Source organism: Micropterus dolomieu, linkage group LG17 (genome assembly GCF_021292245.1).
Source record: "Micropterus dolomieu isolate WLL.071019.BEF.003 ecotype Adirondacks linkage group LG17, ASM2129224v1, whole genome shotgun sequence".
NCBI classification, from domain to species: Eukaryota; Metazoa; Chordata; class Actinopteri; order Centrarchiformes; family Centrarchidae; genus Micropterus; species Micropterus dolomieu.
In genome coordinates this window covers 15,591,716-15,614,037 of record NC_060166.1, presented here as the reverse complement: position 1 = coordinate 15,614,037, position 22,322 = coordinate 15,591,716, and the positions used below count along the sequence as shown (strand labels likewise).

At 40.7% G+C, this 22,322-nt stretch overlaps 1 protein-coding gene across 5 annotated transcripts in view; it reads left to right on the top strand.

Annotated features, from left to right (window-relative positions):
* Positions 1-1,198: 1,198 nt before the first annotated feature.
* dscamb (Down syndrome cell adhesion molecule b) overlaps positions 1,199-22,322 on the top strand; it is a 102,492-nt gene continuing 81,368 nt past the window's right edge. For 3 of the 5 annotated variants that reach the window (XM_046074333.1, XM_046074332.1, XM_046074331.1), the window contains exons 1-2: positions 1,199-1,511; positions 2,578-2,724. In XM_046074333.1, the coding sequence (XP_045930289.1) occupies positions 2,622-2,724 (103 nt within the window). In that variant the 5' untranslated portion in view covers positions 1,199-1,511; positions 2,578-2,621. The remainder of the gene's footprint in view (positions 1,512-2,577; positions 2,725-22,322) is intronic. The other 2 variants (XM_046074330.1, XM_046074335.1) reach the window with 1 other exon arrangement.

Genomic DNA, 22,322 nt, shown 5'->3' with positions numbered 1-22,322 from the left:
ATTGGACATGGCCCCCTTTTCTTTCCTCTATCATGTGGATGAAAACTCCCCACATTATCTGGATAGGTTTCCTAATGCAAATGCCAGTTTCTGTAACACAGAGAGTGCACAGTTGTTGCTGCATTTCAGAAATGGTGCAAATGTGCAGATCTCCATTGCATGTCAACAAATTCTTGTAGAAAAACACTGCAGTATTGATCTTTCATGTGTTAATAATTTTGAATGAGTATTTCTAATTTGTAACTACAAATGAGTGACTGTGTGGATGTGATACATGAGTGTAGGCTACATGAGCAGGTCATTGGACTGTCTCATTGCTGGTTGAGAGCTGCTGGAGCAGAGAAAAGGATGGAAACGACTGCAATTTGAAACCTTGTTAGGAATTTATGAAGTGCTAAAATGTTTTCTCCCCAGGGAGGGTCCAAGCCAGCTGCCAGTGCCACTGTAAGCCACTTAGTGCAGAGCCTCTGGGCTCGTCACCAGGCTGAGATGGCAAGCGAGATACACACACAAATACTGTACACATACAAGTATTTTCCCCTGAAATAGAAAAATACAAACAGACTCTCTCTCTCAAACACAAAACTTCAGATTGCAAACATGTGCTGGCTTCATCACTTCGAAATCAAACAGCTGCAGATTACTATGGAGCTAATTGGTTCAACATTGACATTTATTATGTGCCTCTCCTCTAGAGAATACTCCTGCACAGACTGCATTTAACATCATTGTCTTTACTGTGATTTTGGCTTGAATAAAAGCTTGAATGTGATCAAGGCAACTGACCTTATTTCATTATCACATATTTATTTGATAGCAGTTTATGTTAATTTAATGTTCCCAAGGTCCCCGGGATAGGAATACATTGATGAATCCTAAACTGCTGATCATGTTCCATAAATAGAAGCTTAAAGTGAATAACTTTAGGAGAATAATAAAGTGTCTAATGTCTAATTTTTGATTAAATCAAATACCATCAAATACAAAGAAGAACAAAAAGTAAGTGTAAGTAAGTAAGTAAGTGTTTTTATCATCTCAAGGTCTCTGGTCCAGATTATATTCAAGATGTTTTTTCCAAACTTTATTTACAGGAAAAGTGAACCATATACATTAAACCCCCCCACCCCCCCACAAAAATGCACATTTCAATACATGGTTGTAACAGTACACATCCTGTGTTTCGTCTTTTGCAGTTTTCAGTGAGGACCTACATTCCAGCTTATACTTTGTCAATGCATCTTTGCAAGAGGTAGTATTTGCCAGCACCACAGGGACTTCGGTGCCCTGTCCTGCTGGTGGCGCGCCGCCTGCCTCCCTGCGCTGGTATCTGGCGACTGGCGAGGAGATCTACGATGTTCCAGGCATCCGCCATGTGCACCCCAATGGAACCCTCCAGATCTTCAACTTCCTGCCATCCAGCTTCAGCAAGCTGATCCACGACAACACTTACTACTGCACTGCCGAGAACCCTTCTGGCAAGATTAGGAGTCAGGATGTCCACATCAAAGCTGGTGAGTCCACAAAAGGGGGGGCTTAGTGTAGCAGTAGTACTTGTAGTAATAGTGGTGAAAGTGACAGAACAATTGGTAGTAATAGTATCAACAGTGCTAGCTTCTTGTAACGGTACAGTGGTTAAAATCAAACACTTATATAAAAATAAACATGTGTAGTAATGTAGAGTGTATTAATGTGTTTTTACATCTGCAGGTTTCCAAAATCATATAATAACCCTGTCATGTATCTTTGACAAAGAGCAAAAGCTCAAAGCGATTAGAGCGTTATTTCAAGTAATGATTGATCTGAGTCTGATGGATGGATGTCTTGCTCCAGTAAAGTTATTGGAAAGATTGCCTAAACTTTGTAAGAGCATTAAGGAGGTCTGGAATATTGTATTCATTTTGATTACTTGAGGGAACGGTTCATATTACACTTAAATTATAATCGACAATGTGGTGATTCTCAACAGAACGTCCACTCAGAAGCAACTATGACGCTCTCAGTTATATCACACGATCTTCTGTGCAGCAGATAGAGTTGCCTCGTTGTCATGTATACTGTAGATTTAAATTTATCCCTGAGCACTTTAATAACTTCTTGTCCACTTTGGCATACATGTAGGATTGAAATTTCAAATTCGTGACCTTGGAAACAGCAATTAATTGAATATTGTTTCATATCCACCCGCCACCTGATTCTTGCTGAGTTAGGTTTCATACAGAAATGAAATTTTGTATGTGTGACCAAATTTGATCCTAACCTCTGCCGACATAAACATTAGGACTTTACTTTTTTGTAATTGACATTAGCTTGCTTTTTTAATTTTGTTTTTCCAGTATAATTTTGCATAATTGTACATCACAAAGCAATAGTAGCATTGTTACTGATGCTCGAATCAGCTCTTTATGTTAGGGAGTGAGTTTCCTCGAGGACACTTGGCTTGAAGTTTTCCTAGATGAGAGCTTGATCCTGGGTTCCAATGTGGATACTCACCCTATCCCCCAAAATTATCCAATAGCACAATTTGTCTCTTATGAATGAGACTTTTCATGTATTGTCATGTTTTTTTTTGTTCTGTAGTCTCACGGGAACCCTACACGGTCAGAGTGGCTGACCAGAAGGCTATGAGAGGCAGTGTAGCTGTCTTCAAGTGCATTATCCCTGCTTCTGTTGAGGCCTACGTCACTGTTGTATCATGGGAGAAGGACACAGTTTCACTCAGCTCAGGTAAGACAACTAATACTTAAGTACTTTATATACAGTAAAACTGGGTACTTCAATACTCAGCTTTTAATGCTCAAATAAAAGGTACAACCAATGTGTAAAATGTATAAATTGCTAGTGTTAATGTTGACAGCATTTGTAACTTTGTACAAGGTATTTGAGAGTCCATTTTTTGTGCCCACTTTGGTAAAGACAAAAGTGTGAGATTAAGTGAGGTGGAGATGTGTTGCTTATTTTTTTTGGCTGTTTATCCCGGCCCCATCCCTGCTCTGCTCTGCTCTGCTCCGTGCTCTTTGGACACTATGTTCTGTTTCACTGTGAGTCATTTTCTTACCTATTTACTGTTGTGGTCTGCCATTACCGGGGCTCTGCAGCTCTGCGCATCTCTGTCCTCTCACTTGCCAGAGGATGTTGATAACTGTCACATTGAATCACTGGGCTTCTCCCTCCTATACACACTCCACCTCTGCCAACTCCATTTTGAGTCCAGCAAGGGGTAAAGTGGAACAGTTTACATAGCATCATTGACCTAGTTACCCTTCTTGTTTGAATCCAGTGGCACAGCACAATCACGCAAGACACCAGAACATTCTGCGGGTTGAATTTTTACTCAAGTTAAATGGGATGCTTATCTCTTCATTGCTCCATGTACTGCCCGCTGGCTGATTTCTCTTCATACTGGGGCGTTCAGGGACCTGTAAGTGAGCACTTGATGTCATTTGACTGAGGGCAGAATCTGGGACGGTGTTTTGGTGGCATTTTAAATGTGTCTGCTCAAGCATGAAGATGTGTCTCCTGATCCATGCCAGCGACTTATTTACTCGCGGTTACTCAAGTTACTCGCTGCCAGCCGCTGGTTGAAGACATTGCTTAATGTCACGGAGAGCGGGACAATATGCAGCGTGCTGATACGATTACGTTCTGTAAATGAAATGAATCATGTAGGCAAGACTTAGAGATGATGTTTGTCTCAACTGTGGCTGACAAAAAAAGTAGTGTCCATTGTGAGGATAAAATGATGATAACAAAATCTCCTCTACATTTTTATCAAACGCAAAGGTCTGTTGGGTTGAATTAGCAAGTGCAATAAAAACCATCTCTTCATGTATGGACTGTGAATTGTATGTGTGAAAAACCAACAATTGCTAATCATTTATTAAATCAGCTTTTATTGTACTGCCTTTCCTTTTTTTACAGCAGGTCTGTCACCATATAGAATATGCAGTGAGGTTTTGATGGATTATATTGTATGCCTGGTGTTCTTTAGAGTTCTTTCGCAAGCGTTAAAAAGAACAACGATATTGGATTGTCCGTGTTTACTCCAATAAGTATTGCAGGAGGCGAGTGCTGTCAAAAGCAAGAGCACACTGTCAAAATCACTGCTGCTCCGTGATAAATATTTGATGGTCGATTCTGATGCATGAGCGGATTCACCTCACACTGTTATGGAGAGGGTATGTTTACTCTAGGAGGGTTAGAACGGTGTGTGCGCCGCTGTGTTTGTGCGTGTGCGAAAAGCAAGCGCGTGCGACGGAGTGACCACAAGGATACCAACAGGACTTGACAATGGCTACTGGGTACAGTTTGACCCAGCCTAGTTTTCCGAATCTTTCTCCAGCCCCTCTTTTTTTTTCTCTAGGTTTTTGTTTAATTTTTCATGAAAGAAGACTTGGTCCCAGTGGACACAATATAAAGCTATCCCACAGCCGCACTGAATTATTAATCTCAGGTTTTTGTTGGGAACGGTAACATCAAGCGCGCTTCCCTACCCTTGCGTTGTGCATCAGAATGTGAGGGAGAACATTTGAGGCTTGAGATATTTCTCTTAACTACGATGGTGTTCTTGAAAGATTATGGTGGATGGTGTCACTTGATAAATATGCAAATGTCGATGAGCATCCTCATGTATCGATACCCAGAAATATCTAAACCTTTTACCACCACTGATGTGTCGAGTGCGTCTGCTTGTTTAATGTAGCCAGGTGTAAATGTGCTTTTTAAGATCAGTAAGTCTCGCGTAGAGGGGACACTGCCTTAAACTACGGCTGCTGAAATCTTTCAATATCCAGTGATTCACATTAGGGTCAAAAATAGATGCATAATTACAGACTTGGGCCTGTCTTAATTAATCAGCGGTGATTGAAAAGTTAATTACAATATGAATTGCCTCTCAGAATGAGAACTGCTTAGTAGTCATTTGAAGCGGCCTGTTTTCAATGTGAATGAGCATGACGCAAGCTCACTGGGTCTTAATGTTGCCACTAACATACCATTAACCCATCATGAATTTTAAAATGGATCTCGCAGCACGAGCTTTCAAATGCCCGGCTCCGATCGCCTCCTCGCTGCTTTTGATAAACAATTGACAGAGCTAATAGAGAGATGAAAGAGGCCAAAAAAAAAAAAGAAAGAAAGAAAGTAGAACGGGGAGGGGCGGAGTTGAGCGGTGTCCTACTGTGTTGCTGCCAGGATTTTATATGGTGGACCTTTATTTTAATGCATGTGTGTACTGGTGTTGTCCCATGCACCTTTGTGTATCAGTGTGCACACGCCTATGTCTGTGTGGTGTTTTTTTACATGCTCTTGTGTGTTTTGTGTGTCAAGTGGCTATGCTTTTGAAAAGGGCTGGGCTGGGATATGGTGTATTTTTTTTTGTGTTTTTCCATCTACCTACCTTTTGTCTCTCATCATTCATAATATGAGGCAGTGTAATGAGCTTGGCGGCCTTGGTTGCAGTGAAAGACTTTGACAAAACCAGTGCTTAGATATTGAATGAGGTGCACACAAGATGTTGTCACTGAGACCTTGCATTCTCCTTTAAGACGGGTGCAGTTGTTTAGTTGTGCAATCTGAGCATAAATTCTGTCTACTTGCAGTAGTTTGCAATGTCCAGCATTAGTTGTAATCTATCGGCTCAGAGCTGCCGCGGATTATTTTCCGCTGTACCTAGCATGCTCAGTTGTGTGTACATCTCCTTATTAACTTTTCTTACCTTCTGAGGATATAAAAGCAGCATTATTGTGAACTCAACATAATAATGATACACACACTGACACTCTCAGAGCTTTTTATGTATGTGTCAACATTTGCATCCATTCAAATCTCGTTCTTTAAGAGGAGGCATCTTCCAAATGCTGGAGACCAGCATAAATCCAATTCAAATTAATCATGAAACAATACTATTAATTAGATTTTCTGGCAATAGCAAAAGATGGATTTTATTGTGTTCGTCATCTAGACACGTAAGACAAGTTTATTGTTAGGATTAGTTTACTAAACACACTTTGGTTAGAGTTAGGTTATATTAGGATGAAGCATTAGTCATAATTAAACAATAAACACATTTTCTCACAAATTAATATCATTTTCAATAAAAACTTGTGTATTATTTTAATAGCAAATGTATAGTTTCTTGACGTCATCATGGGCTCTGGGGAGCTGTGATGGGCATTTTCTGGTCTACAGACCAAACAATTAATAATGCATAATCAAAAAAATATATGTAGATGAATCAATAATGAAAATTAGCGTTTGTTGCAACCCTGCATTTTTTACGCAAAGAGCACATATTTGATTCATTGTGTTGTACTGCTAAAAACTGCACTAACACCTTCATCCAGTGGGAAGCCTGACACAGCTATAGAAAAGGAAGTGCAGGCCGGACAGGCGGTCTGTATATCGCCCCCGGTGAGGACAGGAAAAGGTGAGGAGAGGTGAGGTAGGAAGGGGAGAAAAGGAGACAGATGAAAAGAGGAGTGGAGGCAGAGGGGTCTCCTCTGATGTGGAGTGATAGGGTTTCCTACTTGGAACAAACATGTAGGCCTTATCATTTTTTACATGCTGGAGATTAGGGTAGAGATGGAGGACGGGAATCTTTCTGTGTCTGTGGAGAGCAATGACTCCATAAACCATTTCTGGACTTCCTGGATGTGCCTCTTTTTTGCTTCCATCCTCTCTTGTGTGTTTGACTAAGGGTTGGGCAATATTATGATTAATAGCGTGAGACAATACTATGTGAACAGTCAATAGAGATTTTGCCGCACTTTATGGCAATTTGGGATTTCTATTACATACTTTGATTCATCTGGTATTTAGTTTGTGTGTTTAACCAAAAACAAACAGTAACATGCATGTGTATTTTATTTATTTTATTCTCAACTGACTCAGAGAATATAATATATATATATACACATAACTTATCTGTTTTCTAATATATGTTTTTAACAACAAATTACATACTGACATGACTCATCATGTTGCATTCACATTGGAAACAATATGGAGTCACAGTCAGATAGATCTTTTCCTTCTCACCTTTTGCTTGGTTTTCTTCTTGTGTTTCCTTTTATTTACTCTTCCCTTCTCCATCCTCCACTCCTTTCCATCCTCCCCCGCTGGCCTTGACTATCGGCCTTCTCTCCTCTCTTCTCATCTCATTGCATAACCTGCTTGGCACAGCACCCTGGTCAATTTCCTCCTGCGTGGAAAATGCTGTTTTTTTATTTGCTTTATGCAAATAAGTTCCTCCGATACTCAGCATCAGTAAAAAAAAAACTCCAGTTACATTTTTCAGTCACATTCATGTCGGCCGCTTCCCAGCTGTGCGATAAGCATTTTAGCGATGAAAGTGCCTCTGCACTCTTGCATTCTGCTCACTCCTCTCTCATGGGTGCTTGTGAGTGCTTATAGAGGCTAATTAAACAGTTTGCTTGCTAATAGAATCACAGTCTTAACCAGCCACCAGCTCAGACACTGGAATGTTAAGGATGTCTTCAAAGGGGCTACTGTAGGTGTTTGGTTTACAGGATCACTGCTCAGCAGGAATTTATCATGCCAGTGATGTGCCACCGTCTCCATTTTTCACAGAGATTGACAGTAGGGCACTGAGAGGCAGCCGGCGACGAGGCTGTAAATTCAACACGCCCAAAGTCAGGTCAACCTTGAAAGGAGGGCACAGTGGTAGAAATAAGCTCGAGAGGAAAGAAGGTGGAAGGAATTGCAGAGGAGGCGAGGGCAGATTAGAGGAAAGGAAGTGAAGAAGAGAGTTGGGGAAACAAGAGAAGGAGAAGGAGGAGATTTGAAAGGTAGAGGAGGAAAGTGGGCGAGGCCTTTTCTTTGGTAAACAAGGGACTGCGTCACATTAGCCACATGATCTTTTTTGTCTGTCGTCTTCCCCTTCACGCATGCCGTCCTCACTCACTTTTCCTTCGCTCCATCTCTGCCTCTGCCTCTCATTCTCTCTCCAGATTTTTTGCCTCTCCTCACACTAACATGGTTTGTTGGTATTGTTGTTCAGGGGCTGGAAAGCGCCTGCAGTGCGTGATCCCTGCATGTAACCACATAGCAATTCAGAGGTAGTTCTAGAACATGTACAGTACGTGTGCACTGTGCAGGATCAAGCGTGCAAATATACACGCATGATTATATATATAGTGCTTGTTTGTGGGTGCATGGGTGTGCGTTTATACACGCCACTCCACCCATCTTGCAGCGAAACCCTATGAAAACAACACAGCCTATCATTTTGCTCCCCCCTCCCCCCACACAGATCAGCAGTTAGTGAAATGCTGACCCTTGTCTTTCACTGCACCCCTTTTCCCAGTCCACTCACACACAGCTGCCTAAAAACTAAGGGAGATGGGGGTGCCTATTGTTTGTACAGTGTATCTGTGTGTCTGTAAAGGTGTGCATTTGTTTTTCACTGAAATGTATATTCATTGTCTGTAGGTGTGAGTGACAGTGTGCAAATTATGATACTGTCAAGTAGGAGGTGTTTGCATAGGGATGGATGTGTGGGGAGTTGTGTGTGTGTGTGTGTTTGGGGGTGGGGTCGGGGGGGGTCACACTCCTGAAAGAAATTTTAAAAAAAGCAAAGAGAAAAAAAATCAATAGTTGTGTGCATTAATCATGCTGCTGCCACAGAGAATTATGGCAACATGAGCTGAAGGATGTATTTTGTGCATTTGCAACATATGAGTCCTGTGTGAAGGGGAGTTTGGGGAATTGGAAGAGAACAAGACAAGACCCTTTTAGTAAGAAGTGAAGATAGAGCAGAGATAGTTGGGGGGTGTTTTCCTCATCTGCTGTGTGCACAGTAAGTCTCTCTGTTGTCTTTTGTAGGAGACTAACACCAAAGCTTTAGGATAGCATTCATTCTGTGTTATTTTGAAAGCTTTGATGTAACAGCTTTTGAAATAGCTGAGACTACCTTTTTATTTAGAAGTTTTTATAATATGTTGTGGTTTTGGGATGGTATGGCTTGCATGTTTTGTCTTTTTACATTATTATTTTTGGTTTCAAGTCTTCCCTCCCTACTATGAGATTTGCTAGCTCTCTTCTGACTTTCTGTTTGAACTGTTTGAAGTCTCCATCTTAACTGTGGTGAAGGCTTGAGGATGTGATACATATTTGATAAGGATCGATAGAAGGGTTACTGAGACAGAGATGGAGGGAAATCGATCTTGGACTGGGCTTCCCAAAAGCATCTTAAACCTAAGGTCATCGCTGGAGCGACCTTCTGGCTCAGCGGCTGAACCACAGACTACTAATTTGTGCCGAAGTACAACGCACATTTGAATTCTTCCTTGCTTTCACATTCTCTTTTATAATACACCAGCAGAACAATCTAGTGAAGTAGAAATACCAGAAGAATTTGTTTAATGCTTTATCTAAGGTGTATACTGATATCCTAATCACTATGCACATAAAACAATAAAGCAATCTGTTTAGTGACGGGAGACTGAACAGCAGACAGCGTTCTGGCGTGGTGGCTGTGATTCCCAGCTGATACTCCATACGGATAGACAAAATCAACAACTGTTGAAGCGGGCACTCTTCCATCAGTGTTTACTCATAAACAGTAGCAATATGGCCATTAGGCTGTTTAGGCAGGGAATGATTAGGGTGGTGATGGCTGGGCGCATTGGGAGACTGAACATGCTCTCATCTTTAATAGGCAATTTGGCTTCCTGTGATGGGGATGCCCCTTTGTTTTTGACTTGAATTGAAGACAGAAGCTTAAATGAGCGCTATTTTGGAGTGTGCTGTCATTATACTGCAGGAATCTAGTTTACAGTAATGTCCTAAATGTGTCTGTGCATGACTCATGCATATGAAATCCACTCAAACTCTAGTGTAGAATATCAATACTACATTCAATTTAACTTTGTTGTGGATCTTAGACAGTTTGTTATGAAAACAGCACATTGCTTGGGTAAAATTAGGACTACACATTTATAGACAATGCAATACTGTAATAGTTAGAGGTTACTATGATGACTTGAAAAGTTACAAATATATATGTGTGTATAGTTGAGTAAAGCCCAGTTAGTGGAACGGGTCCATCCTGCCAGAGCTTATAGATTACTGTAGAGCATCACTGTTGAAAATGGACTGGATCTGGGCCAGAACTAGCCTGGCATCAGGCCAAGACACAGATTAGTAATAATCATGGTGTGAGCTAATTACAGCTGGAACAAGCAATTAATTTCTGTTTATAAACCTGGATGTGTGTTTTTGGATGACTGTAGGCTGTGTAGGTGCAAACTCCCTCTGTTCATGCGTGTGTCTGCATGTGACAGGTGGCTTGGTTTGTGGAGGAAGCTTCCCATATGTTCCCAGCTGAAGCGCTGGGGGAAATGGAGACAAACTGGTGTCTTCAATCACATCCCATAATGCAACAGTGTCTGATCCCATCTTAAAAGTGACTGATTAGAGTAAAAAAAGGTACTTAATAACGCAAATCACTCTGCTGACCTAATAGGTCACTCCATTTTTTTCTCTCCCGTCTTCCATCCAATCAAGGATTAATACATGGTCTTATTCTGCTCCTAGGGTGGTAAATCTGAAAAAATACAGTAAATCACATTGAGCCTCTTTAAACTTTCACACAGAGCCTTGGTGCCTCTGCCCCCCTGCTGGGCATCTGTAATACTGATTAGACATGATCATGGTTTTAGAGCACCTGCTGGACACCAATCACAGATCTAATTGAGTGTCTTTATCACAAAACATGTTGTGGATCTCTACATTGTAGACTTGTCTCAGACCGTGTTATCTTTAAAAGTGAAATCTACGTATTTTACTCGATAATATTCAGTTTATTTATCACAAAGAGTACCATACAGCGTGGGAGGGAGCTTTCTTTGTGTTTTTCATTATTAGAAAGCCTATGTAACAAACCCAAATTGAAATGAAATTTGAAAAACACATGCAGTGACCAGGCAGCGACGCTATTGAGTTGCATTATGGAAGATGCAGGATCCAGTGTTTTGGGGGCTTGAACCATATGATGAACTAAATGTGAGTGTAATTAAAATAATAAAAATCTGTCGCTTTATGGAATCCTGATACAAAATTTCTGTAGTGGGCCTTTATTCGCACTATTTAATGACTTAAAAATACAGCTTATCATATCACATAAATGTTTTGTGAGCAACAAATGCAAGAACTTGACTGAAACTTTTTTTGTCAACCAGAAAAAGAAGACAGTAAGAGAAGAACAGTAGAAAAAGGGGTAAAATTCCTACTAATGTTTGCTCCCAGATATTTAGAGCTTATTGAGCTTCTAATAGTATTTTTTATATACTGTACCCATATGGGTCTGGACCATAAGTCTATCTGTATCAAGTGGAGCCGAGATTTCCAAAACTGCTCTTGTTGGTGAAATTAGCACTTTTAGTACACTGACAATGAAATAGACTTGACTAAATTATTTCCTTTTGAGAACACAGGTTGACCTTATAAACTTAAAGGGGCATTATGTAGTTTCCAGCGGCCACTAACGGTGCGGTTTTAAGATTGCTACCAGGCGTGTGCTCGTGCGCGTGCTCGCTTGAACTCATGAGCGAGCATAATCCGAAACACAACCACTTTCATACAGAAATCCTGCAATAAATGCAGGAACACCAGCACGCAGGCTGTGGCTTTTCACTCAGACATGTTCAGGCTCTGTTACTTCAACGTTCCCGTCTCAGAGGCAGATCAACACCGGCGCCATACCTTTCATTCAGCGCAGCGAGAAACCGGCATATTGGCACAGTACTCCCGAAAAAAGGCAAAATGAGAGCGGCTATAGACAGGTAGGGAGCCAGCTTCACACAACATGGTGGAAACTCAGGTAAACTCCCACTGCAAGTTACAGTAATATTTTTATCAGCTTGATGATACATGATAAAGTTACAGTGACTGCATTTAGCCAACATGCTACATCGTTAGCTCGCCCGCTGCTTTCAGTAACTGTCTTTACTATCTGTATCTTTCACCGGAGGCTCAGCAATTTCAGCACAGCTACATGTTTTGGGTGATAATGAAACTGTTAGTGAGACTGGACTGAATATTATAACAAGTTAGACCGCAGTAAGCAACTTACTGTAGTGTTAGTGGATGGCTCTTCCTCTGGGTTGTATATTATGTGGGTCATGTTAGTTACAGCGACTGAGAGGTGGAGAAGCTGTGTACCTGAGTATCGGTAAAAGACAATAAATCTAAATTGAACGTTACGAAGCAAACAGCGGCAGGTCCGAGCTACTGTAGCGTTAGTTGGCTGCTCGTGGCCGCATCACTATGGGATAGTAAACAAATCGCTCCACATTAGCTTTTTACCATTAAATCATTTCTTGCAGGGTTTGACACTTTGACATAACAGTGGTACAGAGGAAAGTAACATGGGTTGCATTAGTTGGTGAAGTAATGTGAAAGTGATATAACTTTGCACCGGACAACATTAACAACTGCTCGGCGTTAGCTGGCGAGCTAATGCTATCTAACTTGAGCCAACTGAAGCACAAAATCAAAATATATTTTACATGCTTTGTAGTAATGTTAGTTTACTTGTCCAATAGGATGAAAGCCAACTCTGGGTCTGTTTTTATACCCAAAACAAAGCAGAGGTTTCTCCATGATTCAGAAGCCCTGCCGATGTTGATCCGTGTTTTCGTCCGAAGTCGATCTGATTCACATTTGGCCTGACGAGCTTCAGCAGATAAAACTTTTTTTTGTTTTTTATCCTTATGTGGAGTTTGTGTTGGACTCTGTGTTTTGCTGGGAGCAGGTCGTTTCTTAGTGTGTAGACTCCATGTCGTAAGTTGCAGTGTCGTTGCTGCTGAGTGCAAAGTCAGTAGACAAAGCGAGAGCCTCGGGAGAGCGTATGCAGGTAACAGTCACTGGATTTCGTGGAAAATCCGACCCGGAGCCTTCAAATAGGAATAGGAATACTTGCCTTCAGAGTTAATAGCCAAACCCGGCAAGTGGATCATTTTAATGTCAGATTACAATCCCTTCATACACAGGCAATAAAAAAAGGATTAATTTTAGTAGAAAAACTACATATAGCCCCTTTAAATGCCACATTAAAAGACAATACTCACACATAAAGAGATATTACACAGTCTTGCTGCATCATATCGGTTCCCCAAGTCATTTTCCAGATTGACTTCCTCAGTAGCGAATGACCAGCTGACTTGACTGCAAGGTGACCCTCTATCTTTTTCTTGATGTATGAGGCATCAAGCGTCATTATTTTTCTTCAAGGCTCGTTTTCTCTCCTCTTGCCTGTTCTTTGGCATGAGCCTTGAGAACACACACACAGACAAACGCACAGACTGAGTATACTTGCAGCCTGTCTTTGACCTCACCTTGCCATTGTACAGCCAACGACTAAGATCCAAACAACACCCAAAGTCCCTGCAGGCTACTGCTAAGTGGCTGTGGTGAAAACAAGGCAGCTGGATGGGCGACAGGCAGTCAGTTCCTGTCGTCGCCTGACTGCCCATGAGATGATCAGAGCTTTTCATGTGAGGCTATCTGTCTGATACATTTATTATTATGTAATTATGATGTTATTTTAAGGAAGTTATAATTTAAACATCAGAATCAGCTTTATTGTCCAAGCATACACACACAAGGGATTTGAGTTTTTGTTGCTCTCAATGTCCTCACAAAGAATAGACATACAGTTAAAAAACAAGGACAATAAAGCTGAACAAAGGTAAACATAACTAATTTAATATGTCTATGAAATGCATCATGGAGAATTATTAAAGGAAAAATTATGTAAATCCCAGGTTTTGAGTGTGGCCAGTCGACCTGTCATTTCGACAGTGGTGACGCCATGAGGTGACAACCACGAGCAGAGTGGCCTTTTGACAGACGCAGCCTGCAATCTTCACATCAGCGTGGGAGTCGAGCCAGCCAATCAGAGCCAAGCGCCCATCGCTGTACACCCTTATCACCTGCTTACAGCTGCTGTTGCCCCTCCGAGGGAGCGAGGGAAGGAAAGAGCAAGAATGAATGGTGTGCCTGAGACAGAGGGAGATTTGTGTTGAGTCGCAGCACATTCATGCTTGCATCTTTCTTTCAAACAATATTTCAGAGTCCTGTGTGTGTGCGTGTTTGAAGACGTATTTTTCTGGTTACCATAATCCACACTTGTCATTTAAGGGGAATGAAAGGGAAAGTCATTGTGTTTGTTGTGATTAGAGCTGCATCAGCCCGGCAATAGTTAAAATGTGATTCAGAATGGAAACGTGCTTTGTAGCCCTTGTGAAATGAGAAGCGAGCGAGCAAGAGGGAGAGATAAGCTCAGTCTGAATTGATTTTCCTGTTACTTTCTGCTGTACTTGAGTTTCCATAGCAACGTGGTCAGGTTCCCTCGGCCTCCTAGGGCAAGTGTAATTGTTGTCTGTTTCTCCCAGCCAAACTCTCCATTCCTCTCTCTTTCTCTTCTTTCCTTCCTCTGCCTATTTCCTCACAACAATGGAAACGTGGTGTACATGAAATTCTTCTTGGACTTTTCTGCAGACGGCTGAGATACCATTCAGCACTTTCACCAACCAGCCACGCCAAAAGGCATAACAGATCTTTATGCTTATTGTTAGCCAATAGAAAGTTTATGTTTATCCAACCAACGTGGCTGAAAATCTGGCTTGATTCTAGATGTTGTCTAGAAGTTTTTTTTTCCTCCTGTTTTTAGAAAATCCCTGGGCTATTGTTTTCATTATTGATTAATCTACCTATTATTTTCACAATAAACAATTGTTTGGTCTATAAAGTGTCAGGAAATAATTGATAATGTTGACTAATTGACTAATCTAGAAATCTTTTCAGCTCTAAATAGGTTAAATTAAATGAATTAATTCTGTGTATGGAGTGGGTTTCTATTGTTTATGATACTTGTGATTTATTACTGTGTCTCAGTGGTAGTCAGTGCATTACAGTTTTGGCCGTATGCTAAAAAAACCCCATTGCAGTTTCAAAATATAATGCTGCTGTTGTTCCTGGCTGATTATCACACTACAAGATCTGCTGAATCACATTAAACTGCCACACTCTCACACACTGCTATGCACATATTGGCTCAGCACAAGGCAAGCCTAAATGTACAGAATAACGAGGAAGAGTTAAGTAACATTTAGCTCAAGTTGTGTAAAATGTTCCTGGGCACAAGTCACAGAAAGAGCATGTCAGATAAAGGATAATGATATAGCAGAAAACTGTTTTGGTTCTAATAAAACTGTGTTGCAGAAGTTTGGAGATAATCAATGAGAAGTGCTGCGTCCCAAGTTTTGCAAGGATTTGATCGTAAGCACAAAATGTGTGTGGAAGAAGAGATTTTAAATGAGGCCTCCTGGCTGAGACGCAGAAAGGAAGAGAGAGGAAAAGGAGGCTAGAATAATCCTAAATTGAGTTTGCAGCACATAAAAAGATGTCGGGTGGACCCTTTTTTATCTGAATTAGATATTACCAGCTCTCTCTCTGACTCCAATGATACACTGCTGTGCGCATAACAAGGCATTCACAGCTGTTTGGAGCCTAATGGCTCAAAGAGGCCTTGCCTTCTCAGCAAGAAGAGATGGAACACATCTTGGGTCTGCGATTAGGACTGCTGATCTAGAAACATTTACATTATGGCTTTCAGGTCATTACAGAAGAAAAATGGTCCAGGTGAGGGAGCCTAGATCAGCACTATGACCCTGAGTAATGTGCAGTATGTTTGGAAATGGACCGGGCAGTATCTGAGCAAGACAGAAAAAGTTTGATACAAAATCTTAATGCCTACTCCTCAAAACATACTTGATATCAAATTGAAACTAGAATATTTTGAGAAGTTAAAATGATTATTTTGTAAAGCAAATATGGCAACATGTCTTTGTGTTTATATACGACTAAGTCGATATTTTTACCTGAATAATGTTCTACTGTTGCACTCATGGTGCATTTGTCCGGCTCCTGCTGTCAGTTAGCTGCCTAAAATGTAAATGTATTCTGTGCTGTATTTCAAGTAACCCCCTGTATCTGTGATAGCCTTGGACCTGTCCCAATCTGCTCTGTGTTTTCTTGCTTCAGATCAATGCTAATTAATACACATCTCCCTTAGGGACAGCAGGGGGCCACGCAGAGAATCATAAATTGCCATCATAGGTTGAAAGGGACCATATATGGGACAGAAACCTTCAGAAATATTTGAATACAGGAAGAAGTCAGAGCTTTAACTCACGTGTGTGGGGCATATACTGAAGCTCACACATGCATGCTAGGTGTACGATCACTGCTCGTCCAGTGGCATACTTACATGCTGACTGGTTATTTAGGTGGCGTCAGTGCCTAAACATGTGCTTTAATGCAAATCCAGTTCAGATGAAGTTCAGTCGCCCTCTTGTTTAGTGGCCATATTCCAGTAAAACCAGTAAAACGCAGAGAATGGCTGTGCCCATACATAGACTACAGTATAAGGATGTGAGACCATCTGGTTTTGTGCTGTCCTGTTTCCCGTTCTCTGTTTTCCTCTCAATCTCCCTCTGAAATGCACTGTTGAAACAAGTAAAAAAAAATAAATAAAAAAAAGGAAAATGGTAGACCGGTTTTTGTGCATGCCTAGCGGACAGATAGGCGCTGCATAACTAGCAGTTTCCTCTGAAGTAGGGAGAAATCTATTTGCTTGTAGAAGCTGCTTGCATAATCCTTTAGTTACACTTGCCAGCTGTGAGCAAAGATACGGCACTGTGGGATTTGGCATGAATATCATTGGGAGGACAAAGAAATGAAACTGATAAGTGTTTGTGCACAGGGTCCTTTGCATAATCCAGGATAACCCATAATCTGAGTTCTTTAAAATCATGGCCAAATAGATGTGGTGAGGAACCATTAATGAGAACACACTGTTTGAAAAATCTGGTTTGTCCAAAAATAACCCAAGCTTTTGAGCTACTCTGAAATCACAGATCAGGCTTGATTTGGTTTTGGATATTTTTTCACCATCACATTTTGAGCCAGAGATATCCGGCCGAACGGTTGACGGTGAATTTAATTTCAGAGAGAAATGCACTATAGGTCTTTTCATGGCCATACTTTGTGTGCAACATTTCCATACGTACAGTACAGTCTGGCCTTGTTTTGGTTAACACCCATATGAAACACACCTCACCTCTCTCTCTCTCTCTCTGCTGCATATGCGTCTTTCCTTCTCCCTCAGTCAACAGTATGCATAGCAATAAAGAAAAAAAAACACATCACTCAACAGCTTTCAATACATCTGTCCCTTCTCTCCCCACCTCTTGGAGTGTTTGCTCAGCCTCCTCTGCCCTGGCGCCTGCACTTTATATCTCTCTCAATGTGTTATTGGATGGTAATAGACAGCTGTTGAAAGAAATACATACTTGATACAGTATGTGCACCCCATTTTGTATAAAACACAGAGCTCTCATGTCTAGAAGTCCAAAGAAAATCACAACTGTAAAAGCACAATATAACAATTAATACGCAACATAAAGAATATTTTGTCTGCAGAAGTAAAATTGTAATTGCTACACTTTTACCTAAATAGTCTTTAAGAACAATTAGGCCTAGATGTTTAAAAAAAAATTTAACGAAAAAGACAATGTACTGTAATTTTGTTATTGTCAACAAACAGCAATAGACAAAAGCACCAATGCATCAGTTTGTCTCTCAGTACCTTCTGACTTTCTTACCCTGTCTGTGGCTCCAAGCCTATTTGTTCCTACTGACAATATCAATCTTAAAAAACGAACCACGAACATATAGTTTAAATAAAATAAAAAATGCTAGGTAATTTTATAAAAGAACTTGGCACTATAAATTTTTAGAAAATGCTAGTGAAACAGCAGTAAATACTTCTTTTGACAGGGACTGACAATGTTTGCAGTAGTGAGTATATACAGCAGCAAGATTGTATATGTGAGATTAACTCAAAATACACTATAATAAGTTGTTTTCAATGTAATAAAGGTTTGTTTTAAAAAGGTTTTGAAAAATAGTATTTATGTATGTCAATATGTACTGTAACTAAGTGTCTGTGTCCAAATCAAAGCTGCTCTCAGGTCTTGATGTTTTTGCTCTTCGGCCTATGTCTGTGTCTACAGCATGTCTCCCATGCCCAAATAACATTAACATTTCATTATCCAGGGGAAACAATAGCAGTGTTCAAAAAGATAAAAAGCAGCAGGGCTAAAATATTGATGCGGTTGTGAGGTAAATGGCTCCAAATCTGAGCAAGAGGGTGAAAATGGGAGCTATGAGGAGAGTGAGCAAGGCGAAGAGGGGAAGACATCACTTGTAAAGGGCTCTGAGGGGCTTGGGCGCATAATCAATGAAGTGAAGTGTGTGTTGTATCTGTGGCGTCAAGTCGGCTTCACAGAAGCCAATCCTATTTTTACAGGGAAGACAGGTCTGTTGCTATGCTCTTTGAGAAGGTCTCCTGCAGCTTGAAAAAGACAGGGAGCATCAACTCAGTGGGTCGTATCACACCTCAGGAGTGGACAGAAGGAAAAAGAGCGGTCGAAATGAGGGGCGCTGCCTCTGCTAGGTGACACATTCAATTGATTATTGATGATTAGATCCATTATACACTCAAAGGAACGTGTTGACACCAGCAGAAATAGACTGTGTATTTATTCATTTCTTTTTAAGCAGAGGTGTGAGTGCAGTGAGACACATGCTTCCTGGCAAAAGAAGAGGTGCACATGAGGAATGTGTTTTAACTATTTATTAACTATTTCATTTTTACAATTTAATTATTTACGTTCCAAATTTTCAAACTAAAAATTGAAAATTGTTCGATCTGCATGTTGGAAAGATTGTAATTCGGTAAAAGTGACAACAAAATCAGATTGAGTTTCAGTGCAATCATCGGATGCCAGACCATCACTGCAATGGGTCCTTGTACGCTTTGTCCCAAAGAAAAGATAACATTTGTCTGTGGTATTTAGTGGTAAACACGAGGATAAACGAATGCCTACATGAACAGTTACTGTACAGACAAGATTAGCGTTCCCAAACAAGTCAATCAGATTGTCTCCGGGCTGTGTTTTTTCTGTCGTCTTGTCCAGATGTCGTCTATTAGATGTCAGATTAAGAAGAGTGGTGTTGGATTAGCCAATCCAGAGCCAGAATCATCTTAGATTAGATTATAATATATGGACATCTGGGCCACTGCATTGGCTCTGCTCAAGCAAAATAACATTAAGTCAGTGTTACACAGCTAGACAGTACACAGACTGTAATCAGCAGCCAGGCAGAAGGAGGATGACAGCATAAGGACATAGATGGATGAAAAATCCTTCGCTTTTACAACTTCCCAATCACAGTATGGCGACAGACTGCACAACAAAAGCAACTGCCCGTATATAGTCAAAATTACAAGGCAATATAGGAGGAGTGTGTGTCATCTGGTTGTACAAAGCCCTGAAACTCTCAGTGTGTGTGTGTGTGTGTGTGTGTGTGTATAAAGAAGGTGATCAGGCCTCCAGTGCAGACAGCCCTGTCTGCTAATAATAATGGTTATTTTCTCCTCCTCTCTCTCCCTTTCTCTCTCTCTGCTCAGCGTTTGTGCCCAGGGCTCCTGGCAGATAGATGTGCAGAGATTACACCTTCTAATTGTTTCTAGCGTCGGTGGGCCAGTATAGTTCAATGTAGTTTAGTGCTGTGTAGACTGGTTTTTATGTGGTGTGGATTTGTAATAATGATGATAATGACTTTGGAATGGTATGTTTGTAGTATGGCAGTGAGGTGTACTAAAGCATGTAAAGTGTAAGTGGTCAGGAGAGACTAAACAGAAAGAAGACATTGCTCCAATTTGTCATTCCTTTCATATCAAATTTTAATTCACCTTATTATTGATGCACCAAATCTACATGTAATCTACAACATATTTGTTGACTTGCACATTTATTCTTTTGGCAGAGCTGGGAAAAATGTAACAAATGTTTAATATTAGACACAGAGTTAATGAGACTGCTACTGACCGTTTGACAGTTAGCTAAAATATAACCCTCAAAGGGCACCAGGATAACTTGCATTTAACTTAACAAGATCTTTAGTATGGGTAAGGGTAGGGAATGATTGATTTTCTAAACATTTTTGATAAGGACTCTTTATTGTTGTTTTTCAAAGAACTGTTATATGCACTAAGTAGGATATGTTACAGTTGAAAAATCTCTGGTCAACAAATTATGTGACGCCAACAGTATTTGTTAAAAAAAACTCATGTTTCTTGTTGCTTATTGGCTGACATACACTATGTGCCTTTACCAATAACATATATCTGTGACACACTAATATTTGCAATATATCGGTCTGGCCAGTTTATTGGTTGGACTCTAATAGGGAAAAGCAAGTTCATGCTATCTACAACTAAAAAAAATCAGTTTAATTCAGAAACGGTGCAGCATCTTCAAGTATATCCTTTTTTGATGGTCAGCTGACATTAGGCTGGTCATACAATTTTCATCCTTAGTACAGATACAATACTTTCTGTACGGGTGCCACAACAGATGTTTTCATGATACCTTAAAAATTGTTGTTAACTTTTTTTTTAATTCACAAACAAGTTCTCAAATGTTAAATGCTGACTGAACACAAGCACCTGTGCCTGGACTTAAAAAACACTTAAAATACAGTCTACAATTAGCAAAAGCACAATTTAAATCAAAGAACAAGTACTGGACTTTCGATGCCAACCATCAGTAACAGTTTTTGATATTCACATATACAGCATCGCAACACAAACACGTTAGCTCTGTGTACTGCCTCTGTATATATTTCTTTTAAAGCTTCAGGAGTAGTATACTCTGCATATGAATGAATCAAGCAGAACAAACACCTGACACAACCCATATGATGACTGATGAAGTTGTTAATGTGTGACATTATTGGAGGTGACAGTGTGATCTGGTCTCTGGATGATGATGCAGTGGGCCTGGCTATGGGAAGGCATCTCTATCTCAGCCGTTTGCATCAGTGGGTATTTCTGTCTCTCCGACAATCTGGAGAGAAGCAAAAGAAAATGATCTGAAAATGAAATATGACGTGTCATTTTTTTTGTGTTTGCTTCACATTTCGCATGGGGTCCCGCGATGCCCATCTGCAGGAAAATGATGCCTGCATACACTCACACACACGTATGCACGCAGTGTGTCTGTTGTATGTCATTTGTGCATACAGTACGTGTGACAGTCCGCCTCTCCCTGTGAAAGTGTATCTATGCGAGTGTGTGAGCCTAGTTGCATTTGTCACTCTTTTTTCCTGGGGTGTGTGTGTGTGTCATGTCTGATTAAAGTTAACCCCTGTGAGGCGGCTGGTGCACCCCTTCCTCTGTGTCTCCCCCCCATCTCTCCTTCCCGCCTCCCTCCACCCTTCTATCACTCCATCCCTGTTCTCCTTCCTCCTGGCACTCTGACAGCACAGGAGAATATGCTCCCTCAAGGTCCCACCCTCCCTTTCTGGCTCCCGCGGGTGGCGTTTCCTTGGAAACAGTGTCAGAGTTGACTGGGTGGGTGCAGATAGATGGCTGCCCTTTATCGGACTACACCACTGGTCCATTAAAAGCAACCAGACTGGACCTGAGAGCACACTCACACCCCTCTGTTCTCAACCCGAATGGACCGTTCCACCTGACACACGTGAATATTAGCTCGACCCAGGATGAGGGTGTGTGTGTGCTCTTTCTTTCTGTGTATTGAATGTCTGTGTTTATTACTTTCTATGTGCAGTGTGTGTGTGTGTGTGTGTGTGTGTGACAGATCGGAAATATCTCTCATTGAATTGGACATATTTGGGGAGAAATTCTGTGCAAGTATCTTCCTTCCTCTGTGTCCTTGGGAGAGAAACAAAATGGAGACTGGTCTTTTCTCTGCTTTGTCTCCCTCCTCTCAAATAGATGTAGCAAAGAAACCCACATCCCTCCACAACTAGCTCTTGCGAAAGTGATCATTTAAACTGTATTAGACTTCCAGATATATGACTACAGTAATTGTCTGCTGAATAATTTAAATGCAAACGGCTGCAATTGGTGTTGAGGCCACACATCAGCATGGAGCAACATGAACAAACCAAAGCTGATGCACAATTTCTTAATTTAAACAGGAGCTGTTGCAAACACCTCATTGTTGGACGTGGCTATAATTACTACTAATATTAAAGCAAACAAACCATACAGTAGATATTGAAAAATGCATATTGTATGAGCTTTATTTTATTGCGAACACTGTGTTGTTACATGATTTAACACAGTCTAAACACATTCAGACCCAGCACATACTGTATGTTAAGTGAATAGATAATAGTGGAGTATGATTATTAAAATTTTA